The 24,773-nt window shown below is 40.5% G+C and overlaps 1 protein-coding gene across 1 annotated transcript in view; it reads left to right on the top strand.

Moving 5' to 3' along the window:
• CACNA2D2 (calcium voltage-gated channel auxiliary subunit alpha2delta 2) overlaps positions 1 to 24,773 on the top strand; it is a gene marked incomplete at both ends in the record, with an annotated part of 699,157 nt that overhangs the window by 624,603 nt on the left and 49,781 nt on the right. The window contains 4 exons of the mRNA XM_083355340.1: positions 14,365 to 14,454; positions 14,759 to 14,842; positions 21,029 to 21,103; positions 21,445 to 21,519. Of these exons, the coding sequence (XP_083211466.1) occupies positions 14,365 to 14,454; positions 14,759 to 14,842; positions 21,029 to 21,103; positions 21,445 to 21,519 (324 nt within the window). The remainder of the gene's footprint in view (positions 1 to 14,364; positions 14,455 to 14,758; positions 14,843 to 21,028; positions 21,104 to 21,444; positions 21,520 to 24,773) is intronic.

The following is a 24,773-nucleotide window of genomic DNA, read 5'->3' on the forward strand; positions in this document are numbered from 1 at the left end:
GCAAACCAAATCCTCTTTCTTGGTGCTTTTGAATGTAGAAGATTGAATGCCTTCTTAGAGTAAGAGGGAGGGAGGGAGAGAGGGAGGGAGGCTCACAGACAATAGGCTAAAGAAATGCAAAATCAATTAGTTCAACCCTGCACCTTCTCCACTATCACCTCAAGGGGAGGCTAATCTGTTCCATTTCTGAATCATCTGCTAGAAAGGAGTTTAGAGATATACTTTGTGTCTTTGGGATGGTCTGCTAAAGGGCATACTTTCTCCTGAGCCAAGCTTTCTCTCCACTCCTAAACTTAGTTGCTTTGGAGAAAGAAGTTTGGAGAAAGGAGAATGGAGCATATCCTTCATCAGAATTGTGAGACATAGGTCATACATACTGCTCAAGCAAAATAGTTCTGTCGTCCCCAGTTGTCTCAAAACCAATTCCATCTCTATAGCAATATTTATTCATTAATTGTTTGGTGTATCAATATAGTATCTGTGTTGTATATACTATAGAATACAAGACACTATATAGAAAATAGAACTACATACTCTATTCTAGATTGGACTAGAAGTCTAGTATCAATCAATATCTAGGTCACTCTCTTCAGTCTAGATCTTCTTAGCTTTTGTTTTACACTTTTACTGTAATGTGACATCCTGTCATCTAAAAACCTGTTGCCAGATGACCTCACTGTTGAATATGCTGACGGCTTGGCTGAAAATAAATATGAAAAATGATGCTAGCAGATAACACTGTGTTCTGTTTGCCATTTGGCTTTTATGGCTGCTTCATATATCCAACTCATTATTTAATACTGCAGTTGTCAAGTGATAAGCAGGGCAAGAGCAATAGATTAGTATCAGGTTCTTGATTCCCTTAGGCAGCACATGAGGGTATGTCATATGAATTAAGGAAATAATTGTTCTGTTTTTATCTTGACAGATAAAATGCAATAAACTGTATGTTTGGGTAATGCCTGTCAGTGCTGATACGGAGTCTGCTATAGGTGGCTGCAAGGTATCAGTTGTAAACAACCCCATGATTGCTTATGCAAGTACATACCTATAATCATTAGTGAAGACCTCAACAGTATATATTAAATATTTATTTATTTATTTATTATATTTTATACCACCCTTCTCCCGAAGGACTCAGGGCGGTGTACAGGGCAATAAATACAAAAACAGGATACAAAAGTTAAAAGCGATTAAATAAATGCCCAAGGTTAAAACAATAATTAAGACGTATTAAAACCCCAACCCTAACCATTCAGACCAGGTCAGACTGCTCAAATAGATACGTTTTTAGATCGCACCAGAAGGAGCGAAGGTCGGGGGCCATCCGGAGCGCAACCGGAAAGCGGTTCCAAAGGTCTGGCGCGCCCACAGAGAATGCTCTCCCCCTGGGGGCCACCAATCGACATTCTTTGATCGGAGGCACCCTGAGGAGGCCCTCTCTGTGGGAGCGCACTGGACGGAGGGAAGTTGACATCGGCCGCAGGTGTTGCCGTAGGTAATCCGGACCCATGCCATGTAGGGCTTTGTAAGTCATTACTAACACCTTGAATCTCACCCGGAGGGCAACCGGAAGCCAATGCAGCTCGCAGAGCAAAGGTGTAACATGGGAGTATCAGGAAACCCCCAGCACAACTCGCGCGGCTGCATTCTGCACCAGTTGGAGCCTCCGAGTGGACTTCAAGGGTAGCCCCATGTAGAGAGCATTACAGTAGTCTAGACGAGAAGTCACGAGCGCATGAGTGACTGTACGCAAGGCATCCCGATCTAGATAGGGTCGCAACTGGCGCACCAGGCGAACCTGGGCAAAGGCCCCCCTAGTCACAGCTCCAATATGCTCTTCTAAAGAGAGCTGTGAATCTAGAAGGACACCCAAGTTGTGCGCCCTATCTACGGGGGGTAATAGCTCACCCCCCATGGCCAGAGATGGGATAATCGGAATTTCCCGGGATGCCGGCACGAACAGCCACTCAGTCTTGTCAGGGTTGAGTCGAAGCCTGTTCCTCCCCATCCAGACCCGGACTGCCTCCAGGCAGTGGGACATCACGTCAAGGGCATCACTGGGGTGGTTTGGGGTCGAAATAAAAAGCTGGGTATCATCAGCATATTGATGATACCCAACTCCAAAACCACGAATGATCTCGCCCAGCGGCTTCATATAGATGTTGAACAGGAGAGGCGAGAGAACCGATCCCTGAGGAACTCCACAAATGAGAGGTCTCAAGGTCGATCTCTGCCCCCCTGCCAACACCGACTGCGAGCGTCCCAGAAGGTAGGAGGAGAACCACTGGAGAACTGTGCCTCCCACTCCTAACCCCCTGAGACGTCGCAGCAGGATACCATGGTCGATGGTATCAAAAGCCGCTGAGAGGTCTAAAAGGACTAGGACAGAGGAGCAACCCCTGTCCTGAGCCCACCAGAGATCATTCACCAACACGACCAATGCCGTCTCCGTGCTGTACCCGGGCCTGAAACCCAATTGGTACGGGTCTAGATAATCAGCTTCATCCAAGAACAAAGGGAGCTGTTGCGCCACCATGCTCTCAACAACCTTCGCCAGAAAGCGAAGGTTGGAGACTGGACGAAAGTTGTTTAATATTGCTGGGTCCAAGACAGGCTTCTTGAGGAGGGGTCTCACCACCACCTCCTTCAAGGCAGCGGGAAAGCTACCCTGACTCAAAGAGGCAGTAATCACTGCCTGGAGCCAGCCTCGTGTCCCATCCCGGGCCGCATAAGTCAGCCGGGAGGGACACGGGTCCAACAAACACGTGGTGGAGCTCAGCTTCCCCATGATCTTGTCCACTTCTTCAGGAGTCACAGGGTCGAACTCTTCCCAGATTACATCGACAAGGCTGCCCGTATCCTCATCGTCAGACTCTGCCCAGTCGGAGTCCAGACCGGTCCAGATCCGAGCGATTTTGTCCGACAGAAATTGACTAAACTCCTCGGCTCGACCCTGCAAGGGTTCATCCCTCACCTCCTGATTAAGGAGAGAGCGAGTTACTCTAAACAGGGCGGCCAGGCGATTATCTGCGGACGCGATGAGGGTGGCAAAGTGGGTAGACCTTGCCACCCTCATCGCCACGAGATAAGTTCTCGTAAACGACCTTAGTCATAACCGGTCGGATTTGGATCGGCTGCATCTCCAACAGCTCTCTAGGCCCCGTCTCCGACGCTTCATCTCCCGGAGCTCCATGGAGAACCATGGAGCCCATTGGGATCTGCGCCGGGTCAAGGGCCGCATGGGTACAACTTGGTCGAGTGCCTCTGTGGCTGCCCTTTCCCAGGCTTCCACTAGGGCATCGACCGAGCTGTGGGCAAAGGAGGCAGGTGGGGGCCCAAGCGCCGTCTGGAACTGCTCAGGGTCCATCAGGCGCCTAGGACAGAACCATCTTATTGGCTCAGCAACCCCACGATGGGGAGTGGCAAAACGGAAGACCAACCGCAGGAGATGATGATCGGTCCATGACAGGGGTGTAATAGTTGGGGAACCCCCCCCCCGAGATCATCTAACCACCATCCGGATAGAAAAACCAAATCGAGCATGTGACCCCCCCCCATGAGTTGGGCCCTGAATAACCTGCATCAGGTCCATGGCCGTCATGGAAGCCATGAACTCCCGAGTTAACTCCGATGATCCCCCCAGGGATGGTAGGTTGAAGTCACCCAAAACTATAAGTTTGGGGAACTCAACCACCAACCCTGAGAGGATATCGAGAAGCTCAGGCACGGCTGCTGCTACGCGACTAGGCGAAACGTACACCAGCAGCAAGCCCAACTGAGCTCTAGGGCCACATCTCAGGAGGAGGGACTCACACCCGACTATCTGGACTATGGTGGCCTCCCGCGGACATAAGGTCTCCCTCACAACTACTGCCACTCCACCGCCCCTACCCTGAGCCCGAGGCTGGTGCAGCACCCGGAAGCCTGATGGGCAAAGATCAACCAGGGGGACCCCGCCCTCTGGGCCCAACCAGGTCTCCGTAATGCAAGCCATATAAATAATATTTATATGAATTAAAATCTATTATTGTGCAAGTGACTTGCTTTCCATATGAAAATATTTTAACAAACACAAATATATGCTTTCCTCCGTGAAGCCAGTTCCCATACTAGATTGATAGAAATAGATACGCCAATAGAAATATTTATAGTTTTCATTGATTTCAGCCACAGACCTGTGCAGACTGTCCAGTCCCTTCTAAATCAACAAATAAATGTGCATTTCCTTCAGTGAAGCTGCAGATTGTTAACAGCACCACATACTTTACACCGTCACCACTTTCCAAGTCTTTCCTGACTATGCATTTAAAGAGCAGAACACCTTTAGGAGGGAAAAAGTAAAGAGAGCTGCAGTATGGAGCTTATTCTAATGCATACTTCATTCTGCTACCCCTCACTCAGAGCTTCAGCTAAGGAACAGGGATAGACAGGGCATTGGACCAGCATGCCCCTCCTCCCTTGGCTTCCTTCTGGGGCTCCAGTGGAGCTAGCAACAAATTGATCGGTTGATTCCTTATTGTACTTTCTGGCATGTTGCCCTGTTTCATTTAGCAGCATTATTTAAGTGCCAAACAGACAGTATGAAGCCTTTCCTGATAAAATCTAAAGGAGAGGAATCTGCAATTCTTCAAGATGGATCAGAGTCAAACATGCAACCTCAAGTTCTTATTTTCACTTTTAAATGTTTCCCTTCCTCCATCCAGCTGTTCTCCTTTTTCTTAAAATAAACATATATGAAGCACTACTTGAGAAGAAGTGTAGCATTAGTGCCTTCAATGCTTAACAAAATGAACGAAACCTTTGAAGAGGAAAAAAAAAACAGCAAATACTGCCACTTGAAACATTAGCACTTGTATGCCTTTTCCTAAGTGTGTGAACATCCAATCACATCCTGTAAACACAGTACACCTGTCCCAAGACATTCCATTAATGAATGCAATAGGATGTCATTTCCAGGATGGGCATTTTGAATCTTGTTTCAGAACTGGTGGTGGCCAGCTTGAGAGTGGCAGACCAACTTGGGAGCTATGGTGGAATCTAAATACAATGGACAGCTCCCAAACTGGTGGTATCATATAGTGGCCGTGACTAGGGGGGCTTTCGCCCAGGTTCGCCTGGTGCGCCAGTTGCGGCCCTATCTGAACCGGGATGCCCTGTGTACGGTCACTCATGCGCTCGTGACCTCTCGCCTTGACTACTGTAATGCTCTCTACATGGGGCTTCCCTTGAAGACCACTCGGAGGCTCCAACTGGTACAGAATGCGGCCGCGAGAGTTGTCTTGGGAGTTTCCCGGTACTCCCATGTTACACCTTTGCTCCGCGAGCTGCATTGGTTACCAGTTGTCTTTCGGGTGAGGTTCAAGGTGTTGGTTACGACCTTTAAGGCCCTACATGGCATGGGTCCGGGATACCTCGGGGACCACCTGCTGCCGGCATCGACTCCCCTCCGCCCTGTGCGTTCCCACAGAGAGGGCCTCCTCAGGGTGCCGCCAGTCAGGGAATGTCGACTGGTGGCCCCCAGGGGGAGGGCCTTCTCTGTGGGGGCTCCGGCATTATGGAATCAAGTGCTGGTGGAGCTCCGGATGGCACCAGACCTCCGAACTTTCCGTCGGGGCCTGAAGACCCACCTGTTCGAATTAGCTGGTCTGGCCTGATGGGGGATTATGGGTTTTTAATTGTTTTTAATTTGTACCACTGTTTTATTGGGCATGGGTTTAATTCCTTTTTTAATTTTTGTATTCTCTTTTTGATATATGCCCTGTGAACCGCCCTGAGTCCCTACCAAGGAGAAGGGCGGTATATAAATCAAATAAACTATAACTAACTATAACTATCTGCTGTTTAAGGTGACCACTCCACTTGCTTAATTCTCCACCAGAGAGACCTATACCAGCCATGAGCAGAACTGAAATCACTGGCGGGTGACATTAGATGAAACTTCTATCCTTCTGACACTTTTCTCTCATCATTTTTCTCTTATTAGTACTGTAAATTAATTGCTTGTATATGTTTTTTATGAAATTAAAGGGTAACCACTTTATGTCATAATGAAGGACAAGTATTGTTAGGGTCAGAGGTCCCCTATTGTTCAAGACATCTTGATAGAATTCTTCTGTAATATGTTTATCGTACCTTCATTAATTATTATACAGGCAACTGAACACAAGACTGCCCTTTTTTCCCTTCCACCTAGGAAATGCAAAAAACCAAAAACCACTTCCCAGCATAACTGCAAAAAAATAATATGTTTTTGAGGTAAATGATGATAGATTTTAAAATAATAAATAATAATAATAAACCTTTATTGTCAAAGTACAACATGTGTACATTGAGATTAGCTGAGCCTCCCCCTGTGCTCTCTCCCCCCAACACACAGTGACAACAAACCCTCCATCCCACCACACCACGCGAACCAACTACACCACACACCGGCCTCCCAAGTCAACTCTGCATAAGATTACATCCCATTCAAAAGCCTAACAGCCCACGGATAAAAGCTGTTCTTCAGCCTGTTGGTACGGCTGGCTATATTCCTATATCTCCTACCGGATGGTAGGAGAGTAAAGAGATACCGTCCAGGGTGTGAGTCATCCCTGAGAATCTTCCTCACTCTTCCAAGGCAGCGAGCCCTGGCGATGTCATCCAGTGGTGTCAGGGAACAGCCCACAATGTCTTGTGCTGTGCTCACTACCCTCTGTAATACTTTCCTATCCGCGGCTGTCAGACCGGCATACCAAACCACAATACCATACGAGAGGACGCTCTCTATGGTAGACCGGTAAAAGAGGGTCATTAGCTGTTGTTCTACCCTGTTCTTCCGCAAGATCCTAAGAAAGTGAAGCTTCTGTTGGGCCTTTCTAGCCACCTGGGTTGTGTTAACTTTCCAGGTCAGATCTTCACAGAGGTAGACTCCCAGAAATTTAAAGGAGGGAACTCTCTCTACACATTCTATCAAATGTTTAAGATGTGATCGTGTTATAAATTTAATTCCAAATATATCTACAGAGGCATATTTCATTTAAAAAGTACAAAAGGAGTAGTTTTTCACCACCGTGGGAAAATTTTGCTTGTAACCATTTCATTGAACAAATATTAGTTGTTTAATTTCTACCACCGCAACACATATTAGAAAGAGTTTGCTGAAATACATTCCTGTGGTAGGGATAAACACTGACAGCGTTTTATCTATTTCCCCAAAGAGCCTTGCATCAGCAAACAGGCTTTGCGTTGGTTTCACTGAAGCAAAAAAGAGACAACAAGCATGCCTATCAAATAATCACACTTAACTGGACTCTCAGCTGCCTTAAGTTTTGAGTCCAATTATGGGAGTCTATGATTAAACTGCCTGTCATCAAACACGTCAGATTTCATCTGCCTGAAGTCTCAGAGAGAAGCAGATCAGCAGAGTAATAGAGCCATTTATATCCCAGATTTAAAATGTTTGAGCATTTGCTACTGTGCAGAAATTAGGTACTAAAGTGAGGCTGCTATGTAAGCAGTGCCAGATGTTAAGTTAGTGGCCTCAATTGTGCTTGCTATTAAATATGTTTTAAAAGCTACATATTTGTCTGTCTAGAATAATCAACAGCACAATAATGAAACGGCAGCCATACACACCACCACCACCCCACAAGCACAGACACTTTTATGCAATTACGTGTTTATCGGGACAAGAATGAGACAGTTTTACTCAATTTTACTCCTTGAATATTGGTTTCTATAAACTTTAAGTCATTTTGTCCACAGGATTTGGTTTTTAATATCACTTGATAGGCTGCACAAAGCATCTGTATGGGCCATTTCTTCAAACATGTGGGCTGTTCAAGTACAGACAACCTGAGAAAGCCTCAAAGTAGCTGTGATGTGGCTGCATCAAGGCTTCCACGAGGGGCACTTCACTTACAGTAATGGACTTTTCAAAGTGCTTCTTTCAAATGCTCAACATAACCCCAGAACCTAATTACTTGCTGAATAAAAAGCAAAAGCGTGAGAGAGTTGGTGAATTTCCAGGCACGCAGCCTGAGTTCACTTGTGCTGCTCAGGCTAGTGATATGATGGCAAGATCCCCACCGCTCACTTTGATAACCATTAATTTTTTCCAAGCTTTTCAACCCTGGAGAGGATCTTTCTCATGAAAATTCAGGAAAATCAGATGAGGGGGGGGGAAGGGGAAATCACTTCTAATGCTAAGCTCTCCACCTTTTGCTCCTGGCAGAAAGACGGGCTATAAATCAAACAATCAATAGGGCTAAATCAATCATTCAACTCCATTTCCCTTCTGGCTATTTTACAGCAACCAAGAGAGGAAGGAAGCATACTTGTCTCCCCTAATAATGAACTGGTGTAAATGATACAGAAAAGAAAGATTTTTCCAATTTTTGATTCATCAAAAAAGAACTAATGCATACATCTGTACTTGTAATCTTTTAAAATGGCATTTTTAGGATATGAAAGGGAAACGGGACTACATTCTTGCTTACTTCTGTTATAGTAGCTGCACATTTATACTGTGAAATAATTCAGCAGCAGGCAATTGTTTGGGAAGGGGAGAGATATTTGGAATTTTAACAGCATTTGATGGGTATATTCACAAAAATGGCTACCACCGTGGATTTAGCTAATCATAATCGGAACTAGCCTCCCCACCAGGTCCTCTCCCATTCCAGTTGGATACTTGTGAACCTTCACAAGTATCCAACTGGAATGGGAGAGGACCTGGTGGGGAGGCTAGTTGAAGGTAGCTTCCAAACAACTAGGAGTAAGCAGGACTAAGCAATTCTTGCACCACAGTCTTGATATCACATACATACACACACGCGCACGCACACACGCACACACACTTTTTTGCGGTCTTCAGAAACATGAAATATATGCATTCCTTTCCACTTTCAGGATGGAAATTCAGAAATCATTTAGAAATGTTACAAGTACAGCATCACTGCTTGTTGGCTTGGTCCCAGAAAATGGAATCAGAATTGAGAAGTTTGCATATTCTACCAGTACTTAAGCAGAAAGACTTCTCTGTGGCTTTAGAAGGACTTTGCCAAGAGGCCAACTAAAGCTGACAATCATATGGAAAGCAAGATATGATGACCAGTCCTTGAAGAACTAGGGCAGATAAATGCTTTCCATGATTGAGTGCACACTGCTGGGAAGATAACTTTCCTGCTATAATAATGAATTAAGGTGTGCATGACCTTCAGTGAATTTATAGCTCAGATTTCTATTGATTGCCACTCTTCTCCAGAATGTTTTTCAGTAATTCTATTTCTACCACTATTTTTCTTTTTCTCTCACTCTGCCTATATCGCTTCCTCCTCATCCACCCCACTCCATTTTGCCTTTCCACCCCTTTCTTTCCCCCCCCCCGCCCTTGTACTACATCATCCGGAAATAATACATACATTCTTTTGATGCTTCAGGCTGAAATTCTTGCCTGCCACGCTTCTCCATGGCAACCTGCAGGGAAGGTTAATTGATTTGGGGGAAAGTGTGTGTTTCCTTCATGCTGACAGTAAGGACTGACTGGAACATGCTCTCCCTTACAATATGCTGCTTACCAAGACTAACAGGCAATCAATGTGACTTTTAGCATATGGAAATGCTGGTGCCATTTTTCCACACCCATTCATTGTCCCCCTCCCCGACCATTTCCTCCCACTATTTCCTCCCCCCATTGCTCACCATCATTCCTGCAGAATTCACAAAAAGGGCAGAATTCAATATATGTTCATAAAGGGTTCAACTCTCTGTCTCTTTTTGCTCCTCTTCTGGTAGCTTTCTGCTTTATCAGCTCCAATGTATTTATTAATAGATTCAGTCTTTCTCTACAAGCTGAAGAAGTCCGAAAAGGAAGCTGAAGAAATTGTGCCATTACTATTCCTCCCTTGTTTACATTGGTGTCACACTGAAATGCAGAGTATGGGAGAAAACTCCGATTTCCACTACTCGAATGAAGCTGCAGCCGGCTGTGGGAAGTCAGCTCCCCAGAGAAGGAAATATTAAAAGGGCAGAATATATATCCCTAAAGGATTTTAAAAGCAGAAACCAACCCTGCCCCCAAGTCTCTCTGTCCCAAGCACAGACCAAGTCTGCAGGAATGCAGATATGATAATCTTGTCAGGAAACGGATTAGGAAGAAAGATCTCTAGAGTCAACATCAGTCACAGCCCCAGGGAAGCAGGGAACATAATAGGACATACCCACGACCATCAAGATTCTTAGAGGGGCACACCTAGATTCAGGACAGAATTCATGACACAGGAAATACAAAGCCTGAAACAGGAAATAACTCCAAACGATAGAGTCCAGGGGGTATAAAAACCCACTACCCACATGCGGTCAGTCCTTTTTTTTCTGTTGGATCCATCTTTCTGTCTGGCTTTCCTCTGCAATAAACTACAACCTTCTTCCCAAAACAGTTGCCATGTTTATTCCCCGCTTGGATGAACCATGATTCTTCCAACACGGCATATAGATTACCATTAGATAAGGCATGCGCAGAAGTCTAGTGCGCACATATAGTGAGAAGTCCCGAGTACTTCCCAGCATGCAAATAAACATACAATGAAATTCATGCATGTACAGGTCCAATTTGATTCCTGCACACAGATGTTCTTTTCATGATGGTATTTGGGCAACAAGTATAGGTTTTTTTAAGTAGTTCAAACAGATGGAGATAAAGTTGTTTTAATTGCCCATCTGAAACTCTGTATTTTGTTGTCTAATTTAAGCTCAATCTAACATAGCCAAGAGGGCCTCAATTATGTTAGAAATAGTCAATGTTTCACGGGTTCTCTAAGGCACATGAAGAAATGCTTGACAAGCCTTTGCATGTGACAAAGTTGATCTATGATTATTATTTGTGGGATTTTGTTTTCATTGGTACCATAAGATAGATTCATTTGAAAGTTATATCAACTTTTATTTTCCAGAAGCATGTATTACTTCTTTCTTCTCCCACTTTTGCTTGTAGGAGTAGATGCTTTTCATTACTATTATTGTGTATTAAATCAGATTCAGCTCCCCCAATGGTAGAAATTGTTCATGCAGAAATCCTTAAGTCTTGTATGAAATCATGAAATTAAATTTAACATTGAAATTCAGAGATGTCCTCATTAAAGACTGCATTTCTTGAATATATGAGCTAGGTTGCATTTTCTTCATGTTTTCTCTCTAAACTGTCTTTCAATAATTCTGTTTTTACACTGCTGACTCAGGACATATTTGCAAGACCAGTCCATCCAAGTTCATCATAAAAGAAATGGACTCTGACCTGTAATTAACTTCATCTTTTCAACAAATGCAGAGTAAATCATATGCCAATTTATGTGTACCCTCCAGCTAACCAATAGGAGACATCAAAGGTTTCACGATCATCCAGTGTGAAGTAACAAATACCACCAGCTTACATATCCTCCATAGAAAAAGGAAATAAAATAAATTGCCAATGTCCCTTTCTTGTCCCTACTTTTCAGAACTCATCTTGGGAGGGGGAGGGAATGTATTTGTCTGGTGGCTTGCAGGAAGATCTGCTGAAAAAAATGTCACCAAAAACACTGAAATCCTTGAGGAGTTTTTCAGCACCTTTATTGCTGCCCCTCTCCAAAAGAGAGCCAGTCAGCCATAGTGGTTAAGGCACTAGGCTAGAAACCAGAAGACCGTGGGTCCTAGTCCTGCTTTAGGCAGGAAGCCAGGTGAGTCAGTCGCTTATTGGAGACAAGGGCAAAGCATTTCTGAAAAACCTTGCAAAGAAAAATGCAACCCATGGTCATCAGGTTTCAAAATCATTGGTCAGCTAGAGAGTACATTGGTCAGTCAGGTATAAATATGCATCCCATCTCTTCTTGTCTATCTTTTTGTTTGGTTCTTAAATTATCAGAAGTTTCACAATCAGGGTTGTCTGCAAAATCATCAAGGCACCATTCCACTAAAGCAGAGGGAAAGGGAGGGGGAAGCATTTTATGTGTCTGTGTGTGTGCGCGCACACACACACACACACACACACAAATGGGGCCGCGAGCATGTGTGACACAAATGGGGCAGTGCTAGCGCCTGCATGACACACGTTAGCACTGCCCCATTTTTGCCACATGGCACTCTGTTTTCACCGTGTGGCACCCTGTGTTCTCCACATGGCACCCTGTTTGTGTAGCAGCGGTGGCGCTAGCGTGAGTGTGTGTGCACTAGCTAGCCTGTTCTGTGGCCCAGTGGCCAGTAGGCCACGGCCCAGTAGTGGGGCATGGCCCACAGGTTGGGAACCCCTGCACTAAGGTACAGTTCATGTGCTCAAATTATTAAAACAGCAGAAATGATAGCATGGATGTAAGGCAACTAGGCCTCTACTGGGCATTAAAAAACACTTTTAAAATGTAATGAAAGCTATCTTTTCTCCGTGTTCTAGCTCTCCCTCTTAAGGCTTTTCCAAAAAGGATGTTGATGGCAGTATGAATGGCAGCATGCCTCTGTATACATAGGTCATCATTTCTCAAAATGAAGGTTGTGAGACAATCAATTAACAGTTGTTCAAGAGTTCCTTCCAAACAGGCTTGCCAATTTCATGCAGAAGCATGCTGAATGCAAAGCAGGTGACCCTGTATGAAGCTTCTGCATTCCTATTGCAGTGTTTGCCATTCAAAAGAGGAGAACATGTAATTATGCCAGGGGAGCATGAAGATTCTGCACAAAGCTCTGATGGAGAGAAAAGTGGGAAGGTTGAGAAGATTGAGAAGGAAGTTGCAGAAGTGGACGAGGGATTTACAAGCTATAGGGTTGAAGGGAAAGAGCAGTTGGGCATTTGGGCTGTGACCTTTATCTCAGTGTGACTGTGCTGGGAGACACAGGGTCAAAAGCCATTTAAAAGCTGGGGGTTTTGCAACCTGCAATCTTTTAAGAATAGTTAAAGAGAATCCAATGCAAGGCAAGGAAATGCTTTTTCTCTCTCCCCGCCATACCTCACAAATTTGGTAAATTAAAGTCTGTAATCTTCAAAATGTAAGCCAAATGAACTGAAAAAAAATGTTTTTTGCAAAATATTGGTCATTATTTTGTAAAAAATGGGTAATAATACAAACAGAATTCAATACATCTGCGAGGTTATTATATCTGAGATCATTCCGAGTATCTTGATCCAAGATTTGGGGCTAATCCTAGCACATTTGATATCAAAAATATATTTCATCACAGCCTCTCAGTTGTAAATAGATGAATTAATAAATTTCAAATCATCTGTATATAGCACTATTTTTTTTTAATTCCATTTATATCCCGCCCTTCTCCGAAGACTCAGGGTAGCTTACAAGCTTAGCAGTATTTTTAAAGTTTTGCTGATATTAACAATGCTGTATTCCATATCTCTCCCCAGCTTTTATATTCAATAGAAAAACCCATATTTTTTCTCCATAGAGACCAATGTTCTGTTTTCCCTGTATGGAAAAAATAGATTTTGATAGCATACCTTTGAAACAGGTTTTAGATTGCTTATTTTCTCCAATATGTGGATTGTGATATTTTATCTATCTTACTGTTTGTTTTTCAAATTTGCACCTATGCCCTCCCCAGCAATGCCAGCTGCAGCAGTTGGACAATAATAAAACTATATCATATCACAACTAAAAAATACTCTGGAACTAACTTAAATGAGGTTCAGCTTCTAAAATAATTTTTTTAGATTAGGTTTAAAGGTAATCAAAGTGAGTAAATAGTATAAGTCATTAATAGAACTCTGTAGCTATATTTCTGAAACTCAAGATAAAAAGCATAATATGTATAAATCACTATGATAAAACTTAGAGGCAAAATATATATAATTGGCACTAGTTTTATGATGAAGTCCAAGCAGTTTCAGTGCAGGTACAACTTGGTTTGGACCCTAATGCAGTAGAAACATGTGAAGCTGCCAGTTTATAGACTGTGCTGGAGATGAGCTGAAAGAGGCCAGGCTTCCAGGTTTAGTGATAACTAGATTAAATTAAGCTATGAGTTAGAGGTGAAACTGTTAGATTGACTGAATAAACATTTTGACAAAATTGATTGCTCAGGCAGTCTTATTTAGCATGTGTCTCCAGTGTCTGCTGGACTGCAATAATTATATTTTCCAGCTGATAAAAGTGTATTCAAGTTGTAATTCAGCACATCTGGATTGCTTCATCTGGAAGAATAGTGGCTTTGGGCATTTGAGGAGTCTGCTGTTTCTCAATCTGAAAGCTGCTAAAATTGTCAAACAAATAAATCCTCAAAGACACGCTGGTGTGAGCTTGCTGTACAAATGATGCTATGATATTCACATACTGCTATATTTCATGTTTCTGGATGAATGCATGTTATGTGTTGTTCATTTTAGTCTCTTTCCGTTTCCTGCAGGAATATCTCAATGTCCTAGGAAGGCCCATGGTCTTGGCCGGAAACAAAGCAAAGCAAGTTCAGTGGACCAATGTCTATCAGGACGCTTTGGTAAGGAAAACAACTTTATGAAATATTGCAACCAGTTTTTCCCCACTTTCATTTGCTTGTGTGATTCATACATTGTAATATGGTTCAAATTAGATAAATACATTTAGTATTCAGTATCCCTTCAGATTCCCAAACCTGTTAATCTTGAGATGGTTTCTTCTCCCCATTTTTTTCTGGATCAAAGTCTAACTGCTTCACTCTTCAATATTATGAGTCAGAGATGCTATTATAATTCTGAATGGGCCAGTTACAGTCTTACAGATAATGCCATATTTTACTTTTGTTGTTGTTGTTACTTTTTTAGGGCCTGGGTTTGGTGATAACAGGCACTCTTCCTGTATTTAACCTCACTGAAGATAGTCAGTCTCGTGGGAGCAGTGAATGGAAGGTATGTTCCTATGTTGCAAGAAGCTGCCACCATAATCATATTGGGTGGTTGCTATTATCCCCTCATCCCCTTTGCTTTGTCCAAGTGCTCCACAGAGAATCCTCAGTATTCCTTGATTTATTCCTTGGTTTTAGGTCAAGTAACATCCTCAACTGACAATCATGTTTTCTTGAAATTGGCTCTAAATTGTTATCAAATCTTCTAAATGTATTTTGGGGGATGGACGGACAGACAAAAGATAAGATGCTAAATAGATACAACAGCCTTTCCCAATGGGTGCCTACCAGATATAACTGAGAATTCTGGGGATCATAGTTCACCACACATGGAGGGCAACATGTTAGAGAAGATGGGATAGAGACACTGCCTCTTTTCCTGGGACTCCACTTACAGTACTGACAGTAAGCCAGCAACCAACCAATATTCATACGCTAAAAAGAATGCAGTTAGATTCACAAACATTTTTTGTATAACAAAACTGTAAATAGAAGTGCTTCTTTTCTAAACATACTTAGTATCAGTAATATCCCATAATATAATTCTGAAGGTATATCTTATATCAGCAAGTAATGGAGAACGTTCTCTTATATATGTTGAATGAATTGGTCCTACAGTATAGGAAACAAAGGAAAAAAAATACAATGGGCAAAAATAATACACCAATAAATTGTCCTAAACATTTATAATCACAGTTTAGGGGCAATTATGAGGAGGGAATGTAAAAGTATATAAGCATATAAATGATGTTAAATCTGTCCAGAATGGCAAACATGTGAAGGAATATTACTACAATCGAGTAAGACAAAATTGTCCCATTTCATTCATCCATAATTTCAGCTTACATTGCTGGTAAACTAAATTATCCTTTCACACCAAACCTATTTTGACAAATATTATTCATTTGATAACATGGGTGCAGGAATACAAGCAAATTACTGAGCAGAGTTATGTTTATTTCATCATTAATGTAAGCTGATTTTTTTATTTAAACAGGAAGAGTTTAATTGTATTTATTAAATTTGTACTCAACTGAAATTGAACTCTTTGAGATGCTTCTTAGAATATATTTGGCATGCAATGCATTTTGTTTATTGAGCGAAAAGCCAAAATTGTGTATTATTGAAATAGGAGAGATTCTATATAGGCCTAAATGCTATTGCTATCAAACTTAGAATTAACTGTTGAAATGGTGAACTGTATGGATTTATATGTATTTTAGGATATTTATCATGAGTAATAATTTATGCCTAATTTACTGGCTCTCCTCTGCTGTGGAATCACACTGAAGAGAGTCTTCAAAAAACTATGACAATGTTTTAGAGAGCAAGTAATGATCTATTAAAAATACACTTGGACCCAAATTAATTATGAGATATGTAAGATTAAAGGCCTCATCAGGGATGGTCAACATGTATTATCTGTGTTATCAGATTGCAATTCCTGTATTGGTTTATCATTGGGTAAGACAGAAACAGCCCTTTCCTGAATATGAAGGCTGTCCATTTGGTCACTCATGCCCTGATCATCTCTTGTTTGGACTATTGCAACATACTGTACATGTACATACAAGGAGATACCCTTGAAAAGTATCCAGAAGCTTCACCTAGTACAGAATGCAGCTACATGGGCAATTCTGGTCACCCAAAGAAGGACACATTCGGTCCCAGTTTGCTTCTGGCTTCAGTTCAAGGTGTTGGTTATGACCTATAAACCCTACACGGCATAGGGCTAGGCTACCTACAGAGCCATTTTTGTCCCATTACATTAGCACATCCCACCCAGTCATGCAGGAAAGGAATGGACACCGTCAGTTAAAGAACTCCAATTGGCAGGCCTAGGAAGATAAGTTCTCTGCCGTTGCCCCCACCTTGTGGAATATTGTACACACACACCCCCCAAGATGAGACGGCCTTCACTCTCCTAGCCTTCCAAAAAGGAGTCAAAACCTGGCTCTGTGGCCTCTCATGGCGAGCCCAAAGGAGTCACGTAATAACAAATAATATTATTGAAGATTTTATTAATGCAGCAGCACAAATGCAGTGGCTATATATTTGTACACTTTATCACTCTATATGGCAAGACGAACAAGTGCCACTAAGTAGATCACACATTTCTTTTTCTCCCCAGTGAGTAGATTCACAGCATGTCTACCAGCAATCTGTCTCATCTGCATTATGCTCCTACATCCCTACTTGTTTAGATTTATTAGCAGCAATAGATCTGCCATGGCATTCTATGTCAGCTTGCTTTTCAGCAGGCAATGATCTGTTTCCCAACTAGGTAAGTGACAAGGCCAAAGACCAAGCCATTTATTCTCCAGGGAGCCTAGTTATGGCTTCATAAAGCAGCATGGCAGCTCCATTGAAATGAGCATCCCATGCTGCGCCATTTAGTCGTTGACACGGTGGCTTCTTGCAGGTGTCTTTTTAAAGAAAAAAAATGTACTTTTCTTTAGAAGAACCCAATAAAGGCTGGCTATGCATTTTCATCAGTCATTGGAAAGGGCCTGGTTTCTCCAATACTCTGGTGTGACTCCCAGGATTAATGTGTTTTATGCCATAGCTCAGAAAACCTAGGTGCAAAATGTCCAGTCCTCAATGCTGAGAATCAAATATTCCTCTTGAATTTGAGTTACAAGTTGTTCTTTAAATCACACCAAGCCTGGCTACATGTACCACTTAAAGGGTGAACACTGCACATAAGAAATTAACTTCCAGACTGCATTTTTCTCTGGCTCTGTCTTGCAAGCCTCTGATAAAATATTACCAAAGGATATTGATATTGGTAGATGTCATTAGATATTTCAATCATCGTTCACGTAGTAAGGGAGTGCAACAATCCTCCCCAGATTTTTCAGGCATCTAGTATTCCAGATCTCTCTTTGTTTCCTACAATGTAACCTTAAAGAGAGGGAATAAAATATAAATGCATTTATAACTGTTGTAAAGATTGGAATCCATTTCTTTATCTTATCTCTTTTCTATCTCTTTTCTTTCATTTCTGTCTTATTTATCACTTTTCTTTTACTTTTTTTCTCTTTTCTTTACATTACATTTATAAACCTAGCAGACAATTTTGTCTCCCAAAAGGTAGAGAAGGGAACTAGGAGATTAGCCATACTGGACCTCATTCTCATTAACAGGGATGAAATGATAGTAGAAGGTGTTGAAGCCACAGGAATTCAACATTATCTAAGCACAAGCATTTAGAACACATTCAAACTAGAGTCTTGGACTTTAAGAGAGCTAATTTCAATAAACTTAGAGCTTGGGAATGATTCCATGGATGAGAATCCTCAAGAGGAAAACAACTCAAGAAGCTTGGGAAATTTGAAAAGTGAGATAATAAAAACCCAGTCTAGCACGATACCAAAAAAGAAGAAAAATAACAGTTCTCAAAATAAACCAGCATGGCTGCATAAAGAACTCTCTGGTAAACTGAAAGACAAAAAGGACAAGTATGTGCTAAGCACATTGATTTGTGCTTTAAATTGTAAGCCGCCCTGAGTCTTCGGAGAAGGGCGGGATATAAATGGGATTTTTTTAAAAAAAGTATAACAAGTGGAAAGAGGGGCACATAACTAAGGCAGAATATCAGCAAATATCCCGAGCCTGCAAAGATGAAGTGAGGAAAGCTAAAGCTCAAAATGAACTAAGGCTTGTGACAAAAGTCAAAAATAACAAAAAAAGCTTCTTTCAACATGTAAAAAACAAGAAAAAGGTGAAGGAAATGATTGGCCCATTAGTGGGAGAAGGTGGCAAGAAGGTGACAAGCAACAGGGAGAAACTTTTTAACTTGTTTTTTGCATCCGTCTTTACATAAAGGGAAAAAACAGCCCAACCTATTAAAAACAGTACCTCAAAAAACAGATTAGAAAAACAAGTTAAGATAGTCTTTAAAAAGAGATCGGACAGCCATTTGTCTGAAATGGTATAGGGTTTCCTGCCTGAGCAGGGGGTAGGACTAGATGTCCTCCAAGGTCCCTTCCAACTTTATTATTATTAACCATATTACTAACTTAACAACTATAGTTAACAACTTAACTTGCCACTTAACAACCGTAGCAAGAAAGGTCATAAAATGGGGAAACTTTTATTGTTGTTGTTATATTGTTTTTATTCTGCAAAAGAAAATTCAATAAAGTTAATTTTTAAAAGGATCTGTCACATCAAACACATAATGGAGCTTTTAATTTTAAGATTTTAATTTAGTATCAAGAATTTGAAATAACCAACATACATAATAAAAAGGAAAGGTCCCAATCAACAGCTGATAATTCCATAATCAATTAATTTGAGAGCAGAGTCTTCGCTAATATTGTTGGAAAAGTAAGTCAACTTATGTACATTGTCGAAGAGAGATTTCAGCTAGACTAGTGCAGAGCAATAGTAGTTGTGAGAACTTAGCTATAACAACCACCATATGTTATCCTAAATGGAATGGAAAAGATGTAAACCACAGAGTTGCTGCCAAGAGCCAAAGTACAGCACTTCTTCAGTTTGACCACAGTACAAAAGGCAATAATTTCCTTGTTTCTGTAGGTAGTTGAAGCTGACCAAAACTACAACCCATCTGCCCTTAGGAGAGGTTATGGGAGCAGGGAGCATTGCTACTAGCACTAATATTCTTCTCCTCCCATTTTCTTTCACTGGATGTTGCTTATGTGCAGTTTTCAGAATTGCTGGAATATTAGAAGAAAAATTTGACTCCAGAGAATTCTGGGATGCCTAATAACTGATATACAGAAAAGTTATGACATAGATTTAGGTGACATTAATTAATTAAATTAATATGGACAGCCATTTGTCTGAAATGGTATAGGGTTTCCTGCCTGTGCAGGTGTTGGACTAGATGACCTCCAAGGTCCCTTCCAACTTTATTATTATATATAATGTAATGTAATGTAATATGATATGATATAATAATAATATAATATAATAAATATAATATAATAATATAATATAATAATATAATATAATATAATATAATATAATATAATATAATATAATATAATATAATATAATATAATATAATATAATATAATATAATATAATATAATATAATATAATATAATATAATATAATATAATATAATATAATATAATATAATATAATATAATATAATATAATATAATATAATATAATAATATATAATACAATACAATAATAATTTACTTAAAAATGCTTATGCAAATAGTAAAACACCATGACATAATGTTCCTACATTTGAAAAGAACATATAGTTCAAATTTGTACTGGAGCAGAGGTGTGTAAACTTGGAGCAGGTGCTCCATGACTCGGACTTCTTTAAAGAAAGCTATCCCCTTATTCTAAACTGAGCTGACAAGCCAAATGGGGTCATGAGACCCCTGCAGGCATCAATAGCAATAGCATAGACAGCATATTGCCTGCAATAGTTTGGGTCCTCATTTTACCAACCTCAGAAGGATGGAAGACTGAGTCAACCTTGAGCCAATCAGGATCGAACTCCTGGCTGTGGGTAGAGTTTGAATGCAATACTGCATTCTAACCACTGCACCACCATGACTTCTTACAACAAATGTGACAAAGTTCATTCACGGCTGAGATATCTGGTACTATGTGTCCTCCAACTCTCTCTTCAGCATTAAACGGACAGACATTCAGTTGACTAAATATTGTGATATTTTACACTTTCTCTTGCTGTAAGGAGGGGTTTTGGAAATTCTTTGACAGCTCACAGCTTACCTTGCATCCAGCCTGCTTCAGGAAATTAACACATCTTCTCCCAAATACTGAAGCAAAATTCATCTTGTGAAATACTAAATTCATCTTGTGAAAACATGTTGATATTTCCATTAGTTTCTCAGGTATACTTACGTATTGTCCACTTCTAGTTTTTGAACAATTTAATTGTAAAATGTAAAAGTATATGAGTTGATTGTTATATAGTAACTGGACCAATGAATTCTGTGGAGGAAGTAGGCATGGCATACTCTATCCTCCTTCTCCAAATCAGTCACCTCCAGATGTGCCAGATTAAAACTCCTGGAATTCCCTGTCAGGACTACTCAAAGAGGTTGAGGGCTGCCTTAGACACAAACAGTAGAAATTAATAGAGTCAGCACCTCGACTGGCTCAATTTCAAATAATAGAATAATGAATGATGTAATGAATGGAACTGTCATTGTTGTTTATGTGTTTTCAGAACCAGCTCATCCTGGGTGTTGTGGGGATTGATGTGGCCCTAAACGATATCAAGAAGCTGACACCACGATACAATGTGAGTAGGGAAGATGTTATGTTCTTCAAACTCTGTCATTTAAAAAAAGGAAGCAGGATAGGAAGAGGGGTGTTAGTTTTCCTAGGAGTGTCCTCCCTAAATTCTCTACTTCACCCCCAAACTGTCTTTCATCTTTCGAATGAAGATCACTAAGGCAAACTGAAATCCTTTCCTTTCATTTAGAAAATGTGATGGACCTTTATTCTCTGCTTGGGTTGGGTATTAGATAAGCAGGAGGTGACACAGAGTAAAGAAGCTTTGACACAACTCCATTCTGTCCTTTTGAGATGTAATCTTTCTCTTCAGGAGCATTTTCCTTTCTTTTTTGTCTTTCCATCTAGTTGGGTGCTAATGGCTATGTATTTGCTATCGACTTGAATGGATATGTATTGCTACATCCAAACCTGCAACCTCCGGTAAGAATACTTTTGGGCATGTGAATGTGTATTCAAAATCATTGCAAAAAATATGTAGTGATTTAGTCCATCTTGTTAGCAGCAACCGCAAAACAGACAGTGTTAGAAAGACAATTTTTCCTCTTTCGCCATTTTTTATCATGATGAGCTCTTCCATTTCCCCCCGCCCCAAACTAACTGCAATAAGCTTGTCCTCTTTCATTTTTCCTGGAAAGACATTCTTGCTATTATGTGGATACTGAGTATGCCTGTCTAAAGGTGAGTATCTCGTACTGCCTGGATTGGAATTAATGAGTTGGGTGGAAATGTTAATGGTGGCAATTTTCCATTAGACTGAAAGCGTATTCAAACAGCTGTTACAAACAAGTGCACCACTCACATTTTAGCCACCTCTGAGTCACGGATTGACCACCATATGCCACCATCTGGCCAGAAAGTGAGCTTGGCAATTGAAAAGATCAGTCCTCCTGTTCTGTAGGATGTATAGCTGCATATACTTATTATTGACTAATAATCAAAGCTTGGCATAAATGTTTATAATGGATATGTGAAATGTAGCACTCATAAATTCTCTGGCCCAAAACGTTTTAGTGAATTAAGCATCATTTTTCCCCCCTTCACTGTGACTTTGTGAACTCTCCCGTCACTCCTTCCACTCTATCTCTTTCATTCTTTGCCCCTTTGATGTTCATTCCTTTACATTCCTAGAACCTTGGGTCTCAACTTCCTGCAGGACTTTTTTCTCTAATCTAGTCAGGTGTAAAGCTTTTCTTCCAGAAAATTGATCTTGCCCTATGTCCATAATAGCAGAACAGACTTGCAAATCCTGTCTCTCACCAGAGAGGGCCAACAAACACTCTTAGGTTGTTGTATTTGCAACCCTTGGGATGGTTTTCATGCAATCTTGAAATCCACACATCATTGTCACCAAATCTGACAGTACAGTTTGCTGCAAAAATTTTAAAAAGAAACAGTGGTGAACTTTTGCTTTTCACACTTTAAATCCTTTTACAAGGCTTAACATTTTCAGCACTTTAACGTTTGTCAGCTTTCTTGGTTTATTGCTTAGCTACTTTCAGGGTGGGGGATGGGTAGAAGGAGATAGTTGTATTTAAAATGTTTGCCTTGGTCCTCCTCACTCTTTTGATTTAGCTGTGTTCTTCTTGGGAGCCTTGCCCAATCAGCTTTTGGCATGGAGCCCCTTGCACAAAGACAAAAAAGATTTAACTATTAAATGCATTATAATGTCGATGAGCATTATAACTGGCGAGAGATTTTCAAAGCTTAAATTAGAATTGCATCCAAAGATTTAGCTAATTACATTAACACCAAAATGTGTAATTTATCCTTTTTTTAAAAAAAGTGGGATTTTGAGGCTATAATCTTACGGATACTTTCCAGGGACTGAGCTCAATTTGACTTTGCTGGATTAAATGCGAAGATATACATAAGACTGCATGATGATAGTATTTCCCTCAGCTAGTTGTCCCATGAACACATTTGCTCTTGGGTGTCAAATGCAAGTCAGCCACCGCAGCACATGCTAAACATGGCAATCCTTGAAGGAGTAGCTACCTCAAATAAACACACAGGGACGACCTGCTTAATTTCCTCAGCAACAAAGTGAGAAAAAATATCCATTTTGAGAATATACATTAGACAGGAACAGCACAATATCTGCTAATCAGTTAGCCATAGCAGAATTATGGCGTTTAACTGGATTAGGAAATATAGAAGCCCACTCTGATGGTGGAATCTGCAGGTGAAGTTCCATAATATGCACATCATGTATAAATGACAAGAGCTACTGAACTGAACCTTCACTTCAGTCATTCCCTTTGTCTTTATAGACATGGTTGTTCTAACTTACTGGCATTGATGATGACTAAGGATGTTGGGCAGTGTGAAATTCAGATATTTGGGATTGAAATAATTGTTTTGGCTGCAGGGTGGAATTCATTGACTGTGGGCAAATATGCTCATGTGCTTCAAGTAGAAGAGAAGAAAATATGTTCCTGAGAGTCACAAAGCACATATTGGCTCATCTTGACAATATAATATATGTATTTCTCATTCTTTCTTAGCAAGTATAGGAAAGAATTAGCTAGACCATTTTATGAAATATTACTTGCTCGGGGGTATTAACCAAAAGAAAAGGAGTGGATGAAAGCCTTAGGCTATTTTATCTCAGAAGTTCTGCAATCATCAGAGTGGAGCAAAAAGAACAGGCTTCTAGCTCAAATACTAGTCAGATAAATCTGTCATTGAAAGGGCAGCCAGAAATTAAGGAATTGAAAAATGGCATTGATCAGATTGAGTTACATTTCATTGGTAGAAATTTCCAGCTCAGTTCATCAGCCTTATTAATAGGCAGATGATGTGGCAGAGATGGACAGAAACCATAGCAATTTATTTAGTCACTTCACTGTGACTCTGATCAATAACAGTTCAAATTATTCAGCACAGTAAAATCACCCAAGGAACAGCCATAATTCTCTGTGTTTTGTGTGTGTGTGTGTGTGTCTTAAATCCAAATAACTTTCATAGCAATGCCTGTCTTTAAATAGTACCTTGTTCTTTCAACTCTAATTAGAAGACATTATTTTGGCATATGAGTAGAATATATCTTTCTGGACACTTGAGAATTTGACTAGTTTTGAATGCTTCCAAATAACAAGTTCCTATTTTCTTCATTAATTAATTGATTGATTCAAATGGCATTCAGACTTGCATTTGATGGAGTAAAGATTGAAAAGTGACTAGTAAAATTTTGTCCTGGTAGTGTGGTAGAACTCGATCCTAATTTCACACCATTGATGTCTGGTTTCATTTTTGCATTTCTTCCTACTTAGAAATCGGATTACATTTGTACACAAAAAATGTTTAGTATCCTAAAACTTGGTTTGGAAATTTCAAACCAATGAAAGCACTTTTTTCTTTGACACCTTGGTATTAAGTGCTATGTTAATATCTTTTTTATTACAATAAACTGGTTAGTTATGCACAAAATGGAATAGATTCTAGCAAAGCTTTTCTTGGCCATATGTATTCTTTCTAACAAACTCAATTTTTTTTGTTACCTCTGCTCACTGACGAACCATTTTCATTTATTAGGTAATTTCACTTCTACCACATAGCACTTCTATCACACTTCACAACTTTCAGTTCCAACTGGTATATAAGATACAAGAAATAAATATATTCACATTATCATATGCCTTTCATAAATCAATAAAAGTACAATATAATTTCTC

Source organism: Vipera ursinii, assembly GCF_947247035.1.
Source record: "Vipera ursinii genome assembly, chromosome: 2".
NCBI classification, from domain to species: domain Eukaryota; kingdom Metazoa; phylum Chordata; class Lepidosauria; order Squamata; family Viperidae; genus Vipera; species Vipera ursinii.